Here is a 21,389-nt window from a genome sequence, read left to right on the forward strand (position 1 = left end):
GCACATTTCTCGCATCCAACCAAAAACATCGGAGTGTGCGTATAGTTCCGCTGTTTCACCGCTAGAGGCAGTAATTCATGAAGCGTAATTTGATTGAATTTCTCCCATACTCATTGGCAATCTCTCTACTCATCTCTGGTTCTAAATCAGCTGATGATTCTTTTAGTTTATGCTTTAGTTGCCGGGCGGGTCGTAAGACAGCAGCACAAAATTGTCATCACGTGAGGTCACAATGGTTTCTGATATAGTTTCGACGATTGAGTGATTAGAACAGCGAATGTTTTAAATTTCTAGAGAAATTCAAGCATCTACCGTGTTTTGCAAGTAAAGGTACAAATTGAAATATCTGGGGTAAGCAGAAGCAATTTGTTTCGCGTTTAAAATAAATCAATGATCAATAAATTATGATTAAATAGAAAGTGCTTTTAACTCATGTTTTACGATTAAGAAGAAATTGAAGATTATTGTCAAATATAATATTAAGATTGTGATACTTGTTTTTGAGCCACTCAATGCAATATATTGTGTGTTCATTATATTGATTGATATTAAGCTTCCAGATTGTTCGAAATTTAATGTACGACGTATTTTTTTATGAAAACGATCAGATCTATTGTATTATCGATTTTATACTGGTTTAATAGTGGACGCCATTAAGTCATCTCAATGATAAGCTCGACTTTGCACTAAACATTTTGTATAGTCCTATCAATTTAGGACCATCTCTTTTGTAATTTTATGAACACTTGTCATTTCCATATATTGATCGTTCTGTAAGTTCGGCGCGCCATTCTTGCACTTAGTATATGTCACGTGGAAAGCGCGCCTAATTACATAATATAATACCACAGTGAAAGAAATATGTTGTGCCACACCCCCTTTTTTTATTTCATTTTTCAAAGCTTTGCAAATGCTTCAATTGTTTAGAATTCTGAATTTCGCACCACCATTTACTTACACGCGAATAAGTAACGAATCCATAGACAATACTCGTAGAATTATAATGTTAATTTGATAGATTAGCTACGTTTGATAGACAAGCAGGTGATTGTTGACAAAATTACTTTTTTCTACAGCTAATTCTCAACTCAAAAATGTATTTGTCATAGATAAATTATACAATTATTTTAATACAAAATATCACTCTAATATTTCTATAGAGATTTGAATAAATATATAGAAAATTATTTGATGTTTATATGTTTGAGAAATGTTAAAAGATTGAATAAAATTTGCTATACAAAATATAATGCAAATAAATAGGTATATAACACTATAAAATATGACAATTTATGTGAACAAAGTACATAACATTTCTACAATACAATTTTTCAGATATATTAAGTCATCTACATTGGAACATTGTCCAAAATGACAGAATATTGGTTAATATCTGCACCTGGAGATAAAACATGTCAACAGACATGGGAAACCATGAACAATTTGACATCAAAACAACATTCTTTGTCAGTCAACTACAAATTTCATATCCCAGATTTAAAGGTGGGAACATTGGACCAACTGGTTGGCTTATCAGATGATCTAGGAAAACTTGATGCTTATGTTGAACAAGTAACACGCAAGGTGGCAACATACCTAGGAGAAGTTTTAGAAGATCAAAGAGACAAGCTACATGAAAATCTTTTGGCTAACAATAGTGAGTACAAATATTGGTGTGTTTATGTTTTTAAAATTTATTCTATAATTTAAATTTATATATAATCTATTCTTTAATATAAGAGAACAGATTATTGAAAGAGTCAAGGATTCAAAATTATCAACTTTTTATCCAATGTTACTTCAAATAGAATGCTTCAATATTAAAGATTTGTCAAAATATTGGTATTATATTATTATATCATGGTATTTTATCTTTTTGGATCCTTACAAACAGGTATCGATCGATTTTTTGTGTATGATGTTTTAACAATAAAATAATATTGGTTGGCAAAGACATCAATGGATACTATACACAACACAAAACATGCACACAACTTAGAATTTTTCTTTAACAATGATCTTAAACATGTATCAGTTGATTTTCTAAAAATTTTAATTTATTCATTGATAATAATAATAATAGCACGATTAGAGTCTTTGATCCTTTTCCTCAGTACCCTACATTAATAGATTGATAGATGGAAACAAAATTTTGTCTGTGTACGCTAATAATCAAATAACAACAATATTATTTTTTTACAAATTGTCTTAATAGACATGTTTTTTTATTGAGGATAATATGCAGGCAAAATACTTGTGGCTATAGCACACAGTAATTAACATTCTTAAATATGATATGTACCATACATCTTTTTTATTAAACTTTTCAACATTTAGTTGAAAGAATCTGTATTATAAAAGGTTTTCCTGTAATATGTTAAAATGTCTGTTTGAATGTAAAGTATTCTAAATTCTATATAATAAATAAACAATCAAGTAATTTGAACAATTATCCTTGAAAGAAAAACATTAAAAATTATATGCCTATTTATTTTTATGAGTAACATAGTCTATGTCAATCTGTTATAGTCAGTATGATTAAGTGCATAAAATCAGTGTTTCTTTTCTTTACCTTTTTCAATTTTTTACTTTATTAAGAAATTAAGAATTTTAGTTAATGTGCAAGATATGATGGTACACATCATATTTTGGCATATGATTTACATATCTGTAGAATGCTTATTACTATAATTGGATTAGAATTCATTTATTTTATTATTTATAACAAATATTTTCTCATATTTATGGTGTTGCTTGGCTTGCTTTGTTTAATTTGGACCACATTAACCCTATTTCCCTACCTTATTATTTTCTTAACAAATGCTCATACATGTGCACCATCAAAGATGTATAAAGCTACAAAAAATTTTAGTACACAAACATGCAGTATCATCATATATTGAAATATATGTAGAAGAAATATTTCAAATATACAGTGATTTAGAGATATAGACCACATTTTTTATTAAAAATTTACAAAGGACGCAAGGAGTTGCTTGGGTTACTGTGGTCACCAAGCTCGAATTAGTTATTACACGGATTTTTTTCCTTTTTTCTTCAGTTATTTTATACCCTTGGCATTATTAATCATTTGCAATTTAAGTTGACATTATCGCATATAATTTGCTCATTTTGTCTTTAGTTCCTTTATTCATTTTGATTATGTCTTGTTTTCCTTTTGTTTCCGTTTTTTCTTTCTTTCATTCTTTTGTTGCTTTTGCCATTTCGGAGTATTTAACGGAAATCTTCCTTTAAGATCTAGATGGTACTTTATTTGCAAAATGTAGTAACGAAAAAGATAGGAATCAACAAATTTTTAGCAAGTATAGTAATCTTATTAATAACTGAATATTGTAATCATGAGGTGCATAGTTTTTATAAATACAATTATTTAAATATAGATCTCTTATTATTTTTTTTAGTAAAAACTGCATATCTCACTAGTTTCTTTTGTTACAAATGTAAATGCGATGCTCTTAATATGTATATTCACTAATGAAATAATAAAAATTAACATTCATTTATGATGTGTAAAACTATCCATTTATTAAAGTCGTATTTCCGTGATCAAATTTTTAATGAAATAGAGAGGTTGTCTATGCGCTAAATACTCCGTGACTTCTCTTTTCTTTTTTTTGAGTTATTTTGATTGAGTTTCGACAGCATTGTCGTTAGGCATTTGCGTAGGACGCAATAATAGTTGAACGAGACGTAAGAAAAATCGCGCGGAGATTGGGACTGGGCTGTAATGGATAGGTCAAACGTCAGTGGATGGGGAGAGCTCGAGCCCCGAAGGGGGTCCGGACACCCCGCCAAACACCCCCGTCACCCCATCACACAAGTCTTCAAAGGAGCATCACAAGCAGTGGAAGGAATCGGAGAAATGTGAACCAGAACCAGCCGCCTGTTTAGGTCAGCATCATCACCAGCGTCATCATCATCACGAGCATCATCATAGTCATAAACATCACAATCATCCTTCTGAAACCGAAAAGAAATCATCATATAGTCCTCAAGGCATCTGTGATGTCAGATCATCAAATGATCCTTTATCAGCATATTCATGCTACCATGCGCATTGGTGCGCTGCTTCTACCTCTTCCACACCTATTCCTAGTCCTACTCCCACGAGTCCGAGTCTTTCCCTTTCATCAAACTGTAGCAGTGAAGGAGAGACCAGATGGCAGTCGGCGACACGTCATCGGACTATTGAGAAAGCAGATCGATCTACCTCCAATCGCAAATCGCTCGGCAATGACGACGACGAAGACGATGCGGACCAAAACAACGACCAAGACCAAGACCAAGACCATAGCGGCAATTTGCCCAATCCAGGTACCCGTCCTATCACCGCCAGGTCAACCCGTCGAACCTTTTCTCCCAACATAGCTGCGAGACTTGTTCAAACCTACTTTCCTGTGCACCTCGTGATTCGCCCGTTTAGCGACCGATTCTTGTCTTGTCTTATCTCCTTTGGAGGTAGATATAGGAGAGAAAGAAAGTGAGAGAGAGAGAGAAAGAAAGAGAGAGAGGTTGTCATTTCATAGTATTGAAAGTTTTGAAACAATGATCTTCGCATGCAGCTTTTGCTTAGAGGAAAAAGAACAAGAATAATTGAAACTCACGTTGTTTCAGTTTTTCCCAGTCACTATATATTGAAAGCGTCTTTATGATCCTAGTGCGCATTTCCTTCAGTGTCAATTCTGCACAACTCTGCACTACATATATGCAATGTTTGTAATGCTAAAATATTTTATGCCAAATCTTGCCTCCAATGTAATAAATTATTTCAAATCTTCTTAAATGTTAATGTGCTATGTCAAATGAGAAAGCATTGCTTATTACATATTTTATTTTTTATTTTTTGTCACTGTAATAAATTTTCTACACTCTGTTATAATTGAATTTGCATTATTCAAAAGACACAATTTTCTTTGTATTAGTGACTAAATATATGTTACATATTTGTATATACTTTTACAATTTAAGAAAAAAAAGGAAAGAGAAAGGAAGAAAGAATATTAAAGCACATTATAAAAGTCATGACAATCTCTCTCAAATGCTTACAGCATACACCAAGTGAGACAGTACCAAAAGGAAAAAGATACTTGGTTTAGTTTACTTAGTTTGTGATTCAAAATACAGAAGCCTAGTATATCAAATATTTTGTGTTGTACCACAGTAATTTCCTCGGTGATATTTCTACAATATTTCTTGTGCACGCAGGAATTAAAAAATTGGAAGATAACAAAGACAGCTGCCCATGTTCTAGCACATTTTAATTGCAACAAATGTGCGTACATTCTTAAAGTTTATTTTTCGGGAAATGCTCTAGTTTGTTTTAAGTTCTTAGCTAGTTCTTTTTCACTCCTGCGTCCTAGTGGTGAACAAGTACAAAACACATTAAGGGACTATCTAATTTTGTGTTAAAATTCATTTTTAATGATATGAGGGTGTTCTATTTGATTAATATTTTTTAGAAATCATTCAATCAATTGTTCCAGGTGCTGTGGACGAATGAATGAACACATAGTATATTACCTCAATCATTATCAACCTTATTTTTCTTAACATTTTAACTGCTTCTTTTTTATAACTTCTTTACTTCATGTTCTTTTATACCATACTTCGTTTCAATTTTCCTATGTATAACATTTTTTTATGTATTATTTTTAAAAGATACATGTTTAAATAAATACTAAATTTACTAGAGATTACTGATATACAAAAAAAAAGGAAAGTTACAATATGTTAGTATAATAAGTTGGACTGATGTAATTATTTTGTCATTACATTAAGTTATTTCAATAATTTATATATACCATTATTAAAGTTAAAATTTATGATTGTGAATCAGAAAATCTTGTGGATTTAAAATTCATATCCATAAATACAGACTAAAGTATGGTTTAAGAACAATTATAAGAAGTATGCTATATTTAAAACACAGTTACACAATCTTAGTAATAACTTTATTTCTTTCAATACATTTTTTTAGCATTTTCCTATACCTAGCTTTTACATGCTTTCAAACCATTACTTTTTATAATTTTCATAGAAAGACTATTGCACAAACTATAATACATGTACTCATATGTATTATGGACGTTAGCACAGACTACAGATGAGACACAATTAACAAAAATTTTAAAACACTTATCGATCGGTACATGGACTTACAACATACTGTTTCGCATGATAAGATAAATTTTAATGACAGTATGGTGCTCAGTACCCTTCAACACTACAAGTTATCCATATCACAGAGAACATCCTACTGATCAACTTTTATAAAATACTTCATAAACAGTTAGCATGAAATGCTTAAATATCTTAGTTTAGCCGTATACTATGTCTATGTTACTATTGTTCATGCTACATCATTTAGGTCTCTAATATACACAAGTCAAACATGATATCTTGAAAATACTAATTAAAAGATACAAACTATTCATATAGCATCAATGATCATCATATTTCAGTAGTTTTCACTGCATTCATACTTTAATGAAACAAGTGTACATGCGTATGCGTGCATGCGTGCGTGTGTGCTTATTCATAAAAAATTATCCATTGACAGTTTCATGAAAGGACATGATAACATAGTTCAAAATCCATCAGTAGTTACAGAGTTATCATAAATTTTGTTTGAATGAATATTTTGTCAAAAAGCTTTTTTTTATTGATAATAAAAAAGAAATTGCAGTGAAACAAATCTTACAACATTGAATTAAAGGGACTAGCTGGAACTACTTAATTCTGAAACTTCACGATTCATTCAAACGTGATTTACGAGTAATTCTTTTTCATTACAGATATATAAATTAATTAATTTGAGCTAATGTCTACTTAAAAATGTTATGTATTAAAAAGAAAGATCAACTTTACTTAAATGAAATGAATTTTACAATAAGAAAGAATTGATAACATAAAATGCTTCTATACGTTAATGTTTGCATGCTGTATTTTTGTTAATGTCTCGCTTATTCTTGTAACGCTAATAATAAGTAAGGAGCGTACTAGAATCAAAAAATGAGTTTAGTAGAAACAGTCTTTCTCTGTTATCTTATTATTATCAATACTCTCCTTATCACAGAGTCAATCTACAAAATTATTTTAATTGTGGTTCAGCTAAAATTAATTTAATTAGATATGTACTCATATGCATAATTTTATTGTACACATGCAGACTTATAATTTTCTTTTCTTTTTTTAACTAGCATAAAAGAAACATAATGTAAGTAGTAATATTATTATTTTCTTTAAAGAGAAGTTTAGAATTTTTTATCACTTTTCTTATGAACATAAAAATATAATAAAAGTGTATGAGAAAATATGTAAAAATGAAAAATGTAAATATTACAGTTGATAAAATTAGATGTTACAGATATATTTCTGCATTTGTACAATATATCTACAATTCAACAGAGCTTTATCCATTTCCAGCTTATAAACTTTATCAAATCATTAAAAATATATTCAGTATTCCATTTATAAACACACTTAAACATTAATTATACTACATGTAATTTAAACATTGCATGTTACTTATGATTCCACATTTTCAAAATTGTACCAAGCTCTGTTTGAATATTTATATAGAAAATGAAGATGGTTATCTCACAGAACAATTACACTAACATTTTAAATTTACTAGGTGATCTACCATCATATATAACTCGATTCCAGTGGGATATGGCAAAGTATCCTATCAAGCAATCATTGAGAAATATTGCTGACATTATCAGTAAACAAGTGGGTCAAATTGATGCTGATCTTAAAACTAAATCTACAACATATAATAATTTGAAAGGAAGTTTACAAAATCTTGAAAAGAAGCAAACGTAAGTTATAACTTTTTATTACTGAACATTTCATATATGTAAATTATTATTGATTTTACTTAAGACTTCTATATCTTGAAAGTTATTTAAGGAAGATAATTGTTATTATATAGAGGAAGCTTATTAACAAGAAATTTGGCAGATTTAGTGAAGAAGGAACACTTTATCTTGGATAGCGAATATTTAACTACTTTGCTTGTAATCGTCCCAAGGTAAACTTACTTAACAAATTTTGTAATTGCTGCTATTTCTTTAGATGATACAAAATTTTTTCTATGAAATGTTTAGAGCAAATTTCCAGGAATGGCATAGTGGATATGAAAAGTTAACGAAAATGATAGTACCACGTACTACACAACTCATTGCTCAAGATGTTGAGTATGGATTATTTACTGTTACTTTGTTCAAAAAAGTTATCGATGAATTTAAATTACACGCACGTGAAAAGAAGTTCATCGTTCGTGATTTTACATATAATGAAGAGGAATTAGCAGCAGGTACTTAATGTGTTGTTACAATTTCTTTACTTCTATTTCTATTTATAACAAATACTTTCTTTTTATTTACATACAAATTAGTTTATACAATTTTTAGTTTTATAGTAGAGACATTAATATTATTTGCAATTATGAAATTTATTAAAATATGTTATAGGAAAAAATGAGATAACAAAATTGGTAACAGATAAAAAGAAACAATTTGGGCCTCTTGTACGTTGGTTAAAAGTTAACTTTAGTGAGTGTTTCTGTGCATGGATTCATGTTAAAGCTTTGCGCGTATTTGTAGAATCTGTCCTAAGGTAAATAATCATTTGATGTTACAAAGCTTACATATAATCATATATCGATTAAATTATGACTTATTAGGTATGGATTACCTGTAAATTTTCAAGCGATATTATTGCATCCTCATAAAAAATGTGCAAGGCGTTTACGTGATGTTCTGAATCAGCATTACGCTCATTTAGATTCCTCTGCTACAACATCGTCTGGTGCACAAGGAAATCAAGATGTAAGTTGTAACGTTTTAATAATAGATTATTTTAAAGGAATTTACTTTGATTTCTTTATAAAAATTCTGTCATGTATTACCTAATATCTTTTTCCTATTTATCTGTTCAAACAGAGCGTGGATATACCAGGGTTAGGTTTTGGCCAAAATGACTATTTCCCTTATGTGTATTATAAAATCAACGTAGATATGGTTGACAATAAGGTCTAATTATTAAAGTGATGAGTCTATTTTCTTATATTTTAAATATCCTTTCATTTACATAAAACATACTTCCATATCTCCAGGTACTTAAAGCAGGTGCGTATAAAGTAGTTTGTATGAACTATGATCATTTCTGTTTACATGAACTACGATATATTGCATTTTTTAAAACTTTGCTACGATCTTGATTTTCAATGTAAATGTAATTATTATTGATTCACTTCCAGGAGTATATCAAATATTTACTCAAAACTGATATTTTTATAGTACATCAAAATGCCTGGAGAGATGTATGTACTTTGATATTAGCTTAATATAAACTATGCATAATAGAATGCACAATTATTTGTATAAATTTTAGCAGACGAATTTGAATACATCTTGCAAATTTTCTTTTTTTTTTAAACAGGCTATATTTAATTGAACAAAAGACATTAGTACAAATGAGACTCATAATATGATTATATACTTTAAATTTACAGCTTTAAAGAAAACTGAATATATTAAAGATTAACAACCATAATAATCACATTCTGCGTAAAATGCCTGTATAAATGTACCAAAATTCTCACAATTAAATATAGCACAACCTATTTTATATAGTACTACATGAAGAGCAAAAAATATATTGTGCCAGAATAGAAATTCTGCAATGTAGAATTGTATTATGTTATGTATTGCTTATAAAATTAAGACCATTGTGAATATTGTTATAAAGAAGAAAGTGCATCTTGTTACAAGAACATATGTCATAATATCTGTTTTGATTCAAATGCTTTTACCATGTTCATTCAATAGGTCTTCATAATGCATATTGTATTATGCGACAACTAGTAAAATAAGTGTTATTGAAGTGTTAAGATACTGTAAATTTATTTCACTAACATTAAAAACTAATGTTTTAACAATGCAGAGTGTACCAGATACATACTAATGTATCAATGTTACTTATTAAAAACTATAAAACTGCAAAACATTAGTGGAATTCTTAAAGTATTATTATTAACATTATCTTTCAAGTTTTAATGATATATAAAGCTTTTCATTTTATAATAAATACAATTGAAGTATTAAATATTGATTTGAAGGCTGCATAAAAATGAAAAGTAATATACGGAATCGCTATGGTGCATGTTGTTTAAACAGGTTGTATTATAAATACTTTATGTATAGAAACTATACTTTGCAATATTACTTTACTTTGCAATATTACTTAAATTTTATTTTTTTCGAAATTGTATTTTTAATACAACGATATAAATCGAATCGTATGCCTGAATATATTCAATTTTATTCTATACATACGTTTGAGAAATAAAATGGTCTACAGATATAATATTTTTCCTGATTTAAACAAACATATTTTAACCTATGGGAAGATAATTTAGTTTATAATTTCCGTTCGAATAATAATCATTAATTCATTAGTGTTTCGAAGTGCATTTGTATTTCAAACTGTAAATTATTATAAAGTTGACGATAAAGTGTTAAAAAGTAAACGAAATTTTATCGTCATCGATTAAATTTTATAAAAGAAAAGTTTTCCTATGCGTTAAATAATGAAAATGTTCTATGTATTAAAAACGTTATATGTATCATACTGATAATTGTGAAAATGTATTGTTTTATATACTCCAAAATCAATTACAATATTATATTAATAATATATAATTTTTAAATTCCAGTTGTAAAAACATTTCAGTCACAGTGATGACAATATTAGCTAAATGATAACTGTATGTTAAATCTATGAATAAATGAATTCTTGAATGGAGTATGTGATCAAGAAATTACTCTGTTATAATCTATGTACACATTAAATATAAAGTATCATTTAATCATTTCGCTCTCCCTCTCTCTTTCTTGTTGACTATTTAGATTAACTAATATTGGATAACAAATATCGCATTTTATTTTAATTATATCATTTATTAAAACGAACAATATGTATTGTTACAACCTTTATAAAAAATGTATAAATTTCAGCTTTGGTTATCAAACTTAACATATATCTAAAATACGAAGTAGTACATTCTTACTGTCACATTACAAATACACAAACTTATAAAGTATGAGAAGAAACATTACTACTCTGACATAATTCCTGGAAAAAGAAGAAAAATTTAGTCTTATTTTTCTGTAATATAAAATTATTTATATTTTCTTTGCTACTTAAGTACTTTATGATAATTACATGTAAAGCATCAATTTCCTTGTCCCAATTTTTTTCACCAATATGTTTAACTGCCTTTGTAAATAAATGTCTTATTTTACTAACATTTTGCTTAAATACTTTTATTACATCAGCTGCATGAACATTATCTTCATAATCTCTCCAGCAATCATAATCAGTTGCCATTGCTACAGCTGCATATAGAAGTCCAGCTTCTTTTGCCAAATATACCTTATTGAAAAATATATTTTATGTAAATTTAGAAATTAGTACAAAGAAATTTGAGAAGAAATGTAGTACCTCTGGACATGTGGTCATATTAACTAAGTCTCCTCCCCATAAACGCATTGCATTACTTTCAGCTTTTGAGGAAAATCTTGGTCCTTCTATACTTACAATTGTTCCTCCTTTTTTTATGTCATACCCTAATTCTTTACCAACTTCAAACAATATTTGAGATGTAGTTGGATCAAAAGCTGGTTCCATTGGCATATGGCATACTCCTAAAATTTGATACTGTAATATTTATTTGGGTAGGATTGATACTATGTTATTAATATAATATTGAAATCTAGTTTACCAAAATATTTAGGTGAAGTACCATCATAAAAGGTAATACTTCTTTTTGTTGTCCTATCTAAGAAACTGTCTGGAACAACTAATTGTCCTCTACAAATAGTTTCCTGTAAAGAGCCACATGCTGTTGAAGCAAGTATATGAGTACATCCAGCTAAGCGGAGAGCTTCAATGTTTGCACGATAATTTACTGCAGTGGGACTTGTTATATGACCTGGTCCATGTCTATATGCATTTAATTATATAAAATTTTCTGCTTTAAACTTTTATTCCAAAAAAAAGAAAGTATTTAAGACATAAAGGAATGTATGATATATCATTAATTTATTTTCAATAATATATTCATTCTATTTTTAAAATTCATTTTTAAAAGCACAAATGTTACCTTGATAATAATACCACGTCTACACCGTTAAGATTTCCGTGGTAAAGATCACTAGATGGAAATCCAAACTCATTTTTAGCCTTTTCTCGCGTAATTATAGTTTGACAATTTAATATTTGATTTTGAGGGTCATCTAAACCTGAACCACCGATTATTCCGACCTAAAAGTTTCTAGAGATACAATAGCATTCAACTTAAAAAATAAAAGCCACCTGTTTATCACGTGACAGTTTCACATGAAATTGTTTATATAATTAAACTATATATTTTATTAACTATACAAATATTTATAAATATAATAATACAAATATATAAACGATTTAAAAAAGATATAGATCTTATTTGCCGAGTATAGTATCACCATAAATTAATTAAATATAATTTCTCAACTTTTTTAATACAAATAATCTTACCTTCACTTTACACTTGGTCATTTTTAACTTTATTCGATGTTATCTAAAAGTTTTCGATATACACCGAATTACTACTTTCAAGAACTACAAACGAAATATGAAAAAAGCTCAACATTAAATGTATTTTTATATCACTGATAAGAGCCTTGACCCTTACTATTTTCGAATCATTTTTAACGTTATCGATTCAACACTTACTATAGATATGTGGGTACGCGTGTGTTTGGGATTGGAATGGATTGAAAGATGTTCGGGAGGGATCAGGCGGAATCTGCTTCCAAAAGTTACGATATCCCGAAACTGAATTCGATTATCAGCATAAACTATTGACATATATTCTTTGGATACTAGGTTCTGTGAAACCACGTAAAGCAATTTGATCACGGTCATAATATGGTTTTGGTATGTAACGCCATTATCGGTTGATCGGTGTAGTTCACTCTTCTGTGCTCCTCTTTACCTTTGGAACAGGTTATGACTTCGTGACCATTATGTAATGACACTGACGAGATACATAGATTCCCCGATCGCCCATTTCGTGTCACATGCGACGTTATCAATCCAGCAAAGTAGTAGATAGGATTGAAACTAAATTTTTGTTATAAAATTACAAGATATGGAATAAGACAGCTTGCAAAGGAAATATAGAATTCTATACTTTTGTAAATGATCGGAACGATGATTTCGTGTATAACCTATTATATTCCTAACATTTTTCCTTATTATTTTGGGTGAAGTGAGGTGAGAGACATTTGAAGTTAAATATGTGTCAATAAAACATTAAGATGTCAGTAGATGACGTCACAAATATCGTGTCTTTCCTGTATCTCGTAGGTGATATAATCACTAATGAGTTGTCTGTGATAATTCTTATGTTCCCCATAGGAAATTGTAGAGAGCGTAAGAAATACTCTGATTTTTGGCAGGTCGGTATTTAATAACCTGAGACACAAAATTCCATTTAATGTCATGTTTATCCTGTTCTTAGCAGAGAGTAAATTCTCTCTGTTCTTAGTCCATGCTGTATACTTGTATGTTGTCAGTGGTAGTGACAAAATGATGAATGCTGTGAGGGCGAAGAAGAGTATAGAAAAATAAAGTATACCGATCAACCGATAGTGGCGCTATATACTAAAGTCAATATGGCCACGATCAAATTGCTTCACGCCGCTTCACGGAATCTCGTATCCATAGAATATATGCCAGTGGCTCATGCTGATACCCGAATCCAGTTTCGGGATTCCGAACTATACGAATATGTCGAGAGCCCATCCGAACTTCTTCCGGCCCGTTTCGAATAAGCCTTATAAAGAATGAAATATGGAGTGTGCGTCGGAGTAGGAGTGGATGCATGCTCAAATTAACATTCAAATTTTCAAGTTCAATCATTAAAAATTTAGACATATTTAAATATGATTACATAATATATTACTTAATAAAAAGAAATTTTATTGAGTCAATAAAAAAAGATTTTCTTTGATAATTCATATTCAAGCAATATCAATCGTTTCATACACGGGCAGCTTAATAAAAATAAAAAATAGAAAAAATATTAAATTTCAAAGTTCTTCCGCATTTTCTAAACGTTTAATTACTTTCTTATATTCTTCTTCTAAACTTCTGTATTCTTTGTCAAGAGTTTGTATACGTTGCTCCAATGAAGGTAGAGTAATGTTCGTACGTTTATCAATGTTTTTCAACGCACATTCCAATTTTATCAAATCATTTTGTTCGCGTCTGTATGGAATATTCAATCTCCTTTTTACATCTAATCTATATTTACGATATTCTTGCTCGTTTGCTAAATCTGTTGCCCGTAATCTTAAAATTTCGTATACTCTGCGAGCTTGTTTCTAAAAATGAAAATTAATATTTTAATTTAAAAATATCTCTTATAGTGAAAAAAATATAAAACATACGTTATTAATCTTGAATTTTTCTTTAGCCTCTTCACCCATCGTTTTATTAAAACCTTGAAGTAGATATTCTCGTGAAAAACTAGATAATTTACTGCAATTCGTTGCATCCACATAATCTCTTAACCGTTGAAACGTCGCGGAAGGGTTCTCAACTACAACAATGATGACAATGCCTTACCAAAATGAACTAGATTTACTGAAATAAAAGTATTTAATCAGGCCTCACTTTTGTTTTATTCTTTTCAAATACAAATTTGGATTTTTAATGATTATGTGTTTCTATGTTTTCATTTACCTGTTATGTCTTTAACTTGATTTCTTCCAGTATACTCGCAGTAAATAGCGTGTAACAAACGTGTACCAAGACCTATATTTTGAAATGGTGGTAATATTAAAACTTGAGCTATACGAGGTCTAATATGATGTGGGTATGCATAGTATTGATATACAGTAGCAAAACCAGTGGTTGCGTAACGAGCAGTACCATCTGCTGTTAGATATTTCTCAAACCTGTTCCACAAAAAGTGATCTATTTAAAAAAATAATTTGTCATGTAATCAATAAGCAGTATAAATTAAAATCATAATTAAACTTACATATTAAAATAATGCCACCGCTCATCATCAATGTCTATAAAATTGGCAGCATCTATGTACCATAATACAAATGTGCGGAGACGTTGATGATATTCTTTAAAACCATTATAAGTCATATCTGCTTTGTACACTTCAAATTTTCTTGTACAATTTTCATCTATATTATTTATAAATTTTGATTAATTGTTTAGATTATTTATGATATAAAGAAGGAATATATAATATTGCAAGATATTACCACTGATAGAAAATGAATGTAGCAATTCACCATGAGGTTTAAATATATCATCTTTCTTTAAAGATTCAATAAATGCATCTATGTTGGTATGTATTTGTGGAGCTAATTTCTCAGCAATGTTAGGCAATACTTCGTCAGCTTCGACTCCTTCATAAACTACTTTATTTATTTTTTCTGAATAATTCATACTTAAATATGTTTCTAAACAACCTGCTGAGTAATATAACTTTACTCTGAGATCCCGGTAACCAAATATAGATTCACTGATAAACAAAATTAATAATTAAAAAACGAACATAATAAATAGATTTAATATAATCTATGATATTTATATAGATTTCTAATAATATATATTTCAATAACAAACCTATCTCCAAATACTTGATGGGACATTTCTGGTTTAAATGTATTTTGATCATTTTCTAAATCTTCGACAGAACGTACTAATTTAAATTCCAAAGCTTCATTACTGCTGATCACCAAATTCTTTAAACGTGCAATAGCTGGATCTTCCATATTATATTAATAATAAAATAGATAATACGAATTAATCTGTAAACAGTAAAAAATTAGAATTGTATTAGTGATAGATCTTTTACAAATAAAATTACAAGTAATGAGTAAAATTATTTTATTATTATAGATAAAATTATTTCACACAAATATTTTCATGGTTATCCATGTTTAACTGAATTTGCTTTTATGTATATATATACACACACATACACGCACACGCGCGCGCGTACACAAATATATGTATATACAAATTTGACCTTAACGAGTTACCGCTAAATAACATTTATAGGTTATACAATATATATTTTAGAATTTAATAAATCAGCAGGTAAAATTTGTTTATCAGTGTAAAATAGAATAAATATAAAAATGTTATTTTCAGGTATAAAGTTAAATTAATGCTTATTAAATAATTTCTTAAGATTGTATTTATTTGTAAATGTTTTCCAGATTCTTTGATTAAAAAAATTACCAAATTATCAACATTACATGTAACATTATTACAACAATATACCTTCTTTCAATAATCGTGTGTAATTTATAGATATAGATCACCACTTTTTATTATTTTTCCTTAAACATAACTATAAAACAACTTCGCGCCAAAAATAAAGCGGTTATTTAAGATAGTTACAACCTCTTCGAAGATTAAGAATTGACTGGATTTTATGTTCCAAATTCTTGTAAGTCATTGGTTATTCTGACTGGGTACCTTATAGATTAGTATTCTTAAATACGAAAACAAAATTTGACATCACATTAATATCAATCGATCTTAATCATGAATATTTTTAAAAAATATGTGAATTTATTTTTTATGAAAAGATCAATATTTTATATTGTCATGAATAAAAATCTACAAAATTGAATCCTACTTTATAAATTTAAATTAAATTCGGTTTCTTATACATTTTATCACCTATATAAAATAACAAATGAAATACATTGATTTCATATTTATGTTAAAACTTTTGTCTTGAACCTTAAAATGTTAATTTTTGAAATATGCTTATTAAGTACTTTAATTTAATATATTGCTGGAATCTTCAATCAAAATTTTTTTTAATTGAAACAGAATTATTCTAATAATCAAAAATGTCTACAGGTGAGGTGAAAAAGATAGAAGAACCTTTAATATTTCATACATATCCTTTGTGTAAAGTAAGGGTTTGAATGATATTTTACAAGATTTAATATTATAATGAACATTAGGGTTTATTTGAAACCTTTTTAGTACAGTGATATGAAGGAAGAAATGAAGCAAGAAGCAATGGAAATATGCGTTACAGCTACGGAGAAATATACCGATAATCATGAACTAGCAGCTCGAAATATTAAAGATAATTTAGACAAAAGATTCGGTGGTCCATTTCATGTGGTTATTGGAGAATCGTATGCTTGTGCAGTTACGTATCAAGCAAAGTCATTATTATATATGTACAACGCTGGTAATATTGCCATCCTTGTATGGAGAACAGTTTCCACTTTTTAACGACAATATTACAATTTTGATATACTATACTGTACACCATGTACGTAATATAATTATTTCTGTTATATTTATTTAAATTTTCCTGTCTAAATAATTATATGTAATATGGTTAGAGACATATGAACGGACAATAAATATAAAGCTGAATCCACAATGGGATCAAATGTCGCTACTGCTCGATTTTACTAATTACTATAGTGGATCGTCTTTTTCACCACTTTTTTGATGATCGAAGATTATTTTATTTTGTTGTTTTTGAATAAGCGCTGTATTGTTTTGACAATTTTAATAAAATGGTAAGAGTAAAAATTAATGACATATTGTGAACTAATTTTATTGTTGATATATTAAAATTTGTAATAATATATTCCTAATATTTCTTAATTTTTTTACTGAATTAATATTGTTTTGTGATTTATAAATGTATATACAATATCAAGAATGTGTATATATATGTGCACGTGTTTCATCACAATTTCATCAGAAGTGAAATAAATAGTTATGACTTTACAAATATTGTTATTTATGATGAGAAGAAAAGAAAAGAAGAAAATATTTTAATTACCTTTATTTTCAATATCTAACATTTTTTTCAATGTATTTGAGGTTATGAAGATACGTGTAATTACTTAAAGGAGTATATGTAAATTAACATGACATTTTTTAATGACTAATTACTTTTCGTTTGATAAAAAACGGAATGTTTAGAACATATTCTTACTGGTAATTGATATTTGTAGACTTCTACACTTATTGCAGCAGGCATTGGCCTTGCTGTAGTGGGTTTTACTGGGCGTTATATACTTAAAAGAATGCCGCAATTATCTCAAAAGATGGCCGAAGCTTATAAAAATGTACCAAAATTAAATTCACAGGTAAACACCTAATTGTTAAGTTTATACAAATGTTTCAATACATTTAATGGAACTTGTCATTGTAGACATTAGCAAATAGTAAATATTACAAAGGAGGTTTTGAGTCTAAAATGACTCGACGAGAAGCTAGTTTAATATTGGATGTATCGCCAACTGCAAGTAAATTGAAAGTAAAACAACAATTTAAGAAAATTATGGCTGTAAATCATCCAGATAGAGGTGGATCTCCATATATTGCTGCAAAAATTAATGAAGCAAAAGATTTACTAGAAAAATGATTTATATATAGATAAATATATACGTATAGATAGTCTATATGAAATTTGTTTGCATCTAGCCCTGTGATTCTAATTTGAATAAGTAAATCTATATGTGTGTGTGTGTGTGTGTGTATAGATATTTAATTAGATATTGAATCTGTATTTTATTTAACTTATAATAAAGTTATTTATACATAATAATGGTTCATTTCTAATTTTGATACTGATTGAACTAAAAATTATATTGATAAAAATATTTAACACGTGATCTTCATACAATTAATATATTACAATCTTATAAAATTAGTATTCCGTTTTCTTTGTATTTATAAATAAAAAATGTATAAAGAATCTTATAAATTAATCTAAATCAATGTAATAATAGATTACTGGTATGCTATCCTTTACTTTTATATTTACAGGAATACTGTAGATGCAACATTATTAATAATCTTATACCATACATTCGTTTTTTCGGAATTACAATAAAATAATATATTGACTAGAATCTTTCAGTAGGTAAAGTCTCGCTACTAGTACTATCGTCCTAATTTATTCTCCTTTTGTTGTTCCAAACGTTGTCGTGATATTTTTGTTCTTAGTTTAATAATTGTGCTACCAGGCAGTGATCCAGGTACTTTAAATATACTCTAGTAAAAGAAAATAAAATATTTCATAGCAATTATTTGATTAGGTTTGTTAAAATACGTTTATTTTCCTAATAAAAAATAAAAAATGCTTTATTTACCTGCATGAAGTCATGACATTTTAAAACAATACTATCTTTTGTTATTTCTTTAAAGCATTCTGCTAATGTTGTAAAGTCTTGACAAGCAAGCAAGTTGCATTTGTTCCTTTTTATGAGAGTTAATGCAACCCGAAATATAATTTTACTGCCTTCATAAAAAAGGCAATCCCATATACGCAGCGTAGTCTGCCAAGTTGTAAATATTTTATTCAATACTTCTATAGTATATGGCAATCCAAACAGGTATTAATTCAAAATGTTAAACTAATGCATGAATCAACTGTGTACACACCACATACAATAATGTTAAAAGACAGCAAAACAAATTGTGTAAATTTTATCTTTAAAAAGCATATATAATCAACTTTACCTCAATTGGTAATACTTCTGCAAATAAGCACACAAACCACTTCGTTGTAATGACTGGCCAAGGTAAGCCTATATTTGTTACATGTTGATAAATATCTGGCATTTTTATTCTAAAATAATAATGATAATGCCATATACATGTATAATTTGTATACTTGTATTAAAAGTTAAAAAAATTTACTTGACTAATTCTGCAAGCACATCGATATCTGTAAGGAGGCCATCCATTGTTGGAGTATAATAATCAGGTAAAATTTTTTCTATTAGGACTTTTAACAACCAAAAGGCTGTTTCTTCGCTTTTTGTAACAAGCAATAGTAATCCTGCTATATAATTCAAGCCCTAAAATAATATGCAGAAATCTTTTATATAAATTGTATTAAAAATATGTATGTACAATAAAATTATAATAATAAAAATTAAAATAAATTTAACATACTTGACAATATCCTACTGTTTTATTCTGATGAGCAAATGCTAATAGAATGTTGTATAATTGATACTGTTGATTTTCTGTATTATTAAAAAATATATTATCAGGAAAAGTTCTTGGTAAATCAGTTTTAATAACATCTGCAACTTGTTTATTATGTGGAGGTTGGAGTAGTTTCTGATAAAGATCAGGATCTGCATTTTTTAATTCTTCTCCTCCACTGACAGAAAGCCATACCTTTTAAAATGAAATTTTTTCTTTGTATGTTTACAAAATGAATTAAAATGTAAATTTTATACTTACTAATCCTCTATGTTCTCCTGGTATACCTTTACGAACATATCTCTTTATTGTAATATTACGTTGTAATGATTTTCCTTCTCCAATGATTTCAGACCACTTTTTTGCTCTTTTTGCAAGTACTTTGAGGTATTCTGAGATAAAATCTTCATAAGTTTCATAGTCAAAATCTTGAGGTCTTTCAAAGCCATATTCATCCACATTACTAATAAATATATGTATATATATATATATATATATATAAATAACAGATTTGTTTTTGAAACATAAGATTAAGAAATTTTATAAGATGGTAATTAAAAAAAATACATCCTATAAATACTACTCATTCATTTCATGTCACTAAATTAGATTGTATTCATAAAAACATAACCTCACTTAAGTCGAAACAAAAATAAAAAATATGACTGTTATCTGTATTATACTAATTATGTCATTCATAGTTTGAGTATATATGTCTATAATAAAAAAGGTATTACAACATAATAAGAAATAATATAAAATCTATAATACCTTACCTAAAACATGAACTTGCCATACCCCACGCAAGACGATGCTGACATATGATTTCTGCTGAATATAGGGTGGTCAGTAAACACTTTTCAATATTAAATTTATTGTGCGACAACATAATTAAAATATGTTTGCATTAATGGTGTACTACATTAACGAATATTTTCTTTCTTATCTATTCTTATTATGTAATAAAGAATTATTTTATATTAATATTATAAGTACGACGATTAAAATATTTTTATTTTAATTTTTAACAGGTTCAAAGGTTAATGATTTATAATATGATTGTGTATTTTTTATTTTTTTTTATAATAATATAGACTTATATATTTCATCTAAATTACAGTTAAACATACATATAATTCTATAAGGTTCATATTGTAGATAGTGGAAACATAAATAATATTTGATAAACACATAATTGTCGATAGACCACATTTAAATATTAATCTATCAATTTTACAATATTACAAATACATTTATAACTTAAAATAAAGTAATAATGATAAAATATTTTTGAA

At 28.1% G+C, this 21,389-nt stretch overlaps 6 protein-coding genes across 10 annotated transcripts; 3 read left to right on the forward strand and 3 right to left on the reverse strand.

Annotated features, from left to right (window-relative positions):
- Positions 1-150: 150 nt before the first annotated feature.
- On the forward strand, positions 151-9,967 carry Vha44 (V-type proton ATPase subunit Vha44). 3 transcript variants are annotated; one of them, XM_072013279.1, is made up of 9 exons: positions 151-351; positions 1,336-1,657; positions 3,757-4,335; positions 7,658-7,844; positions 7,958-8,056; positions 8,133-8,341; positions 8,499-8,643; positions 8,711-8,855; positions 8,970-9,967. In XM_072013279.1, the coding sequence occupies exons 2-9, from the start codon at positions 1,372-1,374 to the stop codon at positions 9,063-9,065; spliced, it is 1,746 nt and encodes a 581-aa protein (XP_071869380.1). In that variant the 5' UTR covers positions 151-351; positions 1,336-1,371; the 3' UTR covers positions 9,066-9,967. The 3 variants fall into 3 exon arrangements, with proteins under 3 accessions (XP_071869380.1, XP_071869378.1, XP_071869379.1); XM_072013277.1 differs by lacking the exon at positions 3,757-4,335 and having other exon boundaries at positions 162-351; XM_072013278.1 differs by lacking the exons at positions 151-351; positions 3,757-4,335 and adding an exon at positions 829-1,044.
- A 1,000-nt stretch (positions 9,968-10,967) lies between these two features.
- On the reverse strand, positions 10,968-13,133 carry LOC139992437 (S-methyl-5'-thioadenosine phosphorylase). The gene is made up of 6 exons (XM_072013287.1): positions 12,607-13,133; positions 12,194-12,354; positions 11,813-12,033; positions 11,533-11,735; positions 11,254-11,463; positions 10,968-11,163 (listed from the first exon to the last, which is right to left on the reverse strand). The coding sequence occupies exons 1-6, from the start codon at positions 12,625-12,627 to the stop codon at positions 11,122-11,124; spliced, it is 858 nt and encodes a 285-aa protein (XP_071869388.1). The 5' UTR covers positions 12,628-13,133; the 3' UTR covers positions 10,968-11,121.
- A 468-nt stretch (positions 13,134-13,601) lies between these two features.
- Hat1 (histone acetyltransferase 1) lies at positions 13,602-16,547 on the reverse strand. Its single transcript, XM_072013272.2, has 7 exons — positions 16,390-16,547; positions 15,727-15,911; positions 15,360-15,622; positions 15,122-15,278; positions 14,821-15,035; positions 14,526-14,677; positions 13,602-14,459 (listed from the first exon to the last, which is right to left on the reverse strand). The coding sequence occupies exons 2-7, from the start codon at positions 15,873-15,875 to the stop codon at positions 14,166-14,168; spliced, it is 1,230 nt and encodes a 409-aa protein (XP_071869373.1). The 5' UTR covers positions 15,876-15,911; positions 16,390-16,547; the 3' UTR covers positions 13,602-14,165.
- Positions 16,548-16,970: 423 nt separating this feature from the next.
- On the forward strand, positions 16,971-17,619 carry LOC139992448 (dynein axonemal light chain 4-like). Its single transcript, XM_074111970.1, has 3 exons — positions 16,971-17,036; positions 17,110-17,407; positions 17,481-17,619. The coding sequence occupies exons 1-2, from the start codon at positions 16,971-16,973 to the stop codon at positions 17,365-17,367; spliced, it is 324 nt and encodes a 107-aa protein (XP_073968071.1). The 3' UTR covers positions 17,368-17,407; positions 17,481-17,619.
- Positions 17,518-18,703, forward strand: LOC139992440 (mitochondrial import inner membrane translocase subunit TIM14). The gene is made up of 3 exons (XM_072013290.2): positions 17,518-17,663; positions 18,108-18,242; positions 18,308-18,703. Exons 1-3 carry the CDS (start codon positions 17,661-17,663, stop codon positions 18,518-18,520), a joined length of 351 nt encoding a protein of 116 aa, XP_071869391.1. The 5' UTR covers positions 17,518-17,660; the 3' UTR covers positions 18,521-18,703.
- A 185-nt stretch (positions 18,704-18,888) lies between these two features.
- Positions 18,889-21,072, reverse strand: LOC139992434 (growth hormone-regulated TBC protein 1). Of its 3 annotated transcripts, XM_072013281.1 has the most exons (7): positions 20,871-21,061; positions 20,356-20,557; positions 20,059-20,289; positions 19,801-19,961; positions 19,621-19,729; positions 19,251-19,436; positions 18,889-19,152 (listed from the first exon to the last, which is right to left on the reverse strand). In XM_072013281.1, exons 1-7 carry the CDS (start codon positions 20,981-20,983, stop codon positions 19,042-19,044), a joined length of 1,113 nt encoding a protein of 370 aa, XP_071869382.1. In that variant the 5' UTR covers positions 20,984-21,061; the 3' UTR covers positions 18,889-19,041. The 3 variants fall into 3 exon arrangements, with proteins under 3 accessions (XP_071869382.1, XP_071869383.1, XP_071869384.1); XM_072013282.1 differs by lacking the exon at positions 19,251-19,436 and having other exon boundaries at positions 20,871-21,072; XM_072013283.1 differs by lacking the exon at positions 18,889-19,152 and having other exon boundaries at positions 19,294-19,530; positions 20,871-21,067.
- Positions 21,073-21,389: the final 317 nt, after the last annotated feature.

This window comes from Bombus fervidus, chromosome 11 (assembly GCF_041682495.2).
Source record: "Bombus fervidus isolate BK054 chromosome 11, iyBomFerv1, whole genome shotgun sequence".
Classification (NCBI taxonomy): Eukaryota; Metazoa; Arthropoda; class Insecta; order Hymenoptera; family Apidae; genus Bombus; species Bombus fervidus.

Excerpts from the sequence above, each read along its gene's own strand:
- Hat1 (XM_072013272.2), bottom strand. The coding sequence starts at position 15,875 with ATGGAAGATCCAGCTATTGCACGTTTAAAGAATTTGGTGATCAGCAGT. Across the intron at positions 14,678-14,820 it reads TCAAGTTAAAGACATAACAG|TTGAGAACCCTTCCGCGACG; the intron begins GTAAATGAAAAC and ends TCATTGTTGTAG. Across the intron at positions 14,460-14,525 it reads AAAAATTCAAGATTAATAAC|AAACAAGCTCGCAGAGTATA; the intron begins GTATGTTTTATA and ends TTTCATTTTTAG.
- Vha44 (XM_072013279.1), top strand. The coding sequence starts at position 1,372 with ATGACAGAATATTGGTTAATATCTGCACCTGGAGATAAAACATGTCAA. Across the intron at positions 7,845-7,957 it reads AATCTTGAAAAGAAGCAAAC|AGGAAGCTTATTAACAAGAA; the intron begins GTAAGTTATAAC and ends GTTATTATATAG. Across the intron at positions 8,057-8,132 it reads TTGCTTGTAATCGTCCCAAG|AGCAAATTTCCAGGAATGGC; the intron begins GTAAACTTACTT and ends TGAAATGTTTAG.
- LOC139992434 (XM_072013281.1), bottom strand. The coding sequence starts at position 20,983 with ATGTTGTCGCACAATAAATTTAATATTGAAAAGTGTTTACTGACCACC. Across the intron at positions 19,437-19,620 it reads CAGAAGTATTACCAATTGAG|ACTACGCTGCGTATATGGGA; the intron begins GTAAAGTTGATT and ends ACAACTTGGCAG. Across the intron at positions 19,153-19,250 it reads AATGTCATGACTTCATGCAG|AGTATATTTAAAGTACCTGG; the intron begins GTAAATAAAGCA and ends TTCTTTTACTAG.
- LOC139992440 (XM_072013290.2), top strand. Across the intron at positions 18,243-18,307 it reads TACCAAAATTAAATTCACAG|ACATTAGCAAATAGTAAATA; the intron begins GTAAACACCTAA and ends TTGTCATTGTAG.
- LOC139992437 (XM_072013287.1), bottom strand. The coding sequence starts at position 12,627 with ATGACCAAGTGTAAAGTGAAG. Across the intron at positions 12,355-12,606 it reads TGACCAAGTGTAAAGTGAAG|GTCGGAATAATCGGTGGTTC; the intron begins GTAAGATTATTT and ends AGAAACTTTTAG. Across the intron at positions 12,034-12,193 it reads GACGTGGTATTATTATCAAG|ACATGGACCAGGTCATATAA; the intron begins GTAACATTTGTG and ends AAATGCATATAG.
- LOC139992448 (XM_074111970.1), top strand. The coding sequence starts at position 16,971 with ATGTCTACAGGTGAGGTGAAAAAGATAGAAGAACCTTTAATATTTCAT. Across the intron at positions 17,037-17,109 it reads ATACATATCCTTTGTGTAAA|TACAGTGATATGAAGGAAGA; the intron begins GTAAGGGTTTGA and ends AAACCTTTTTAG.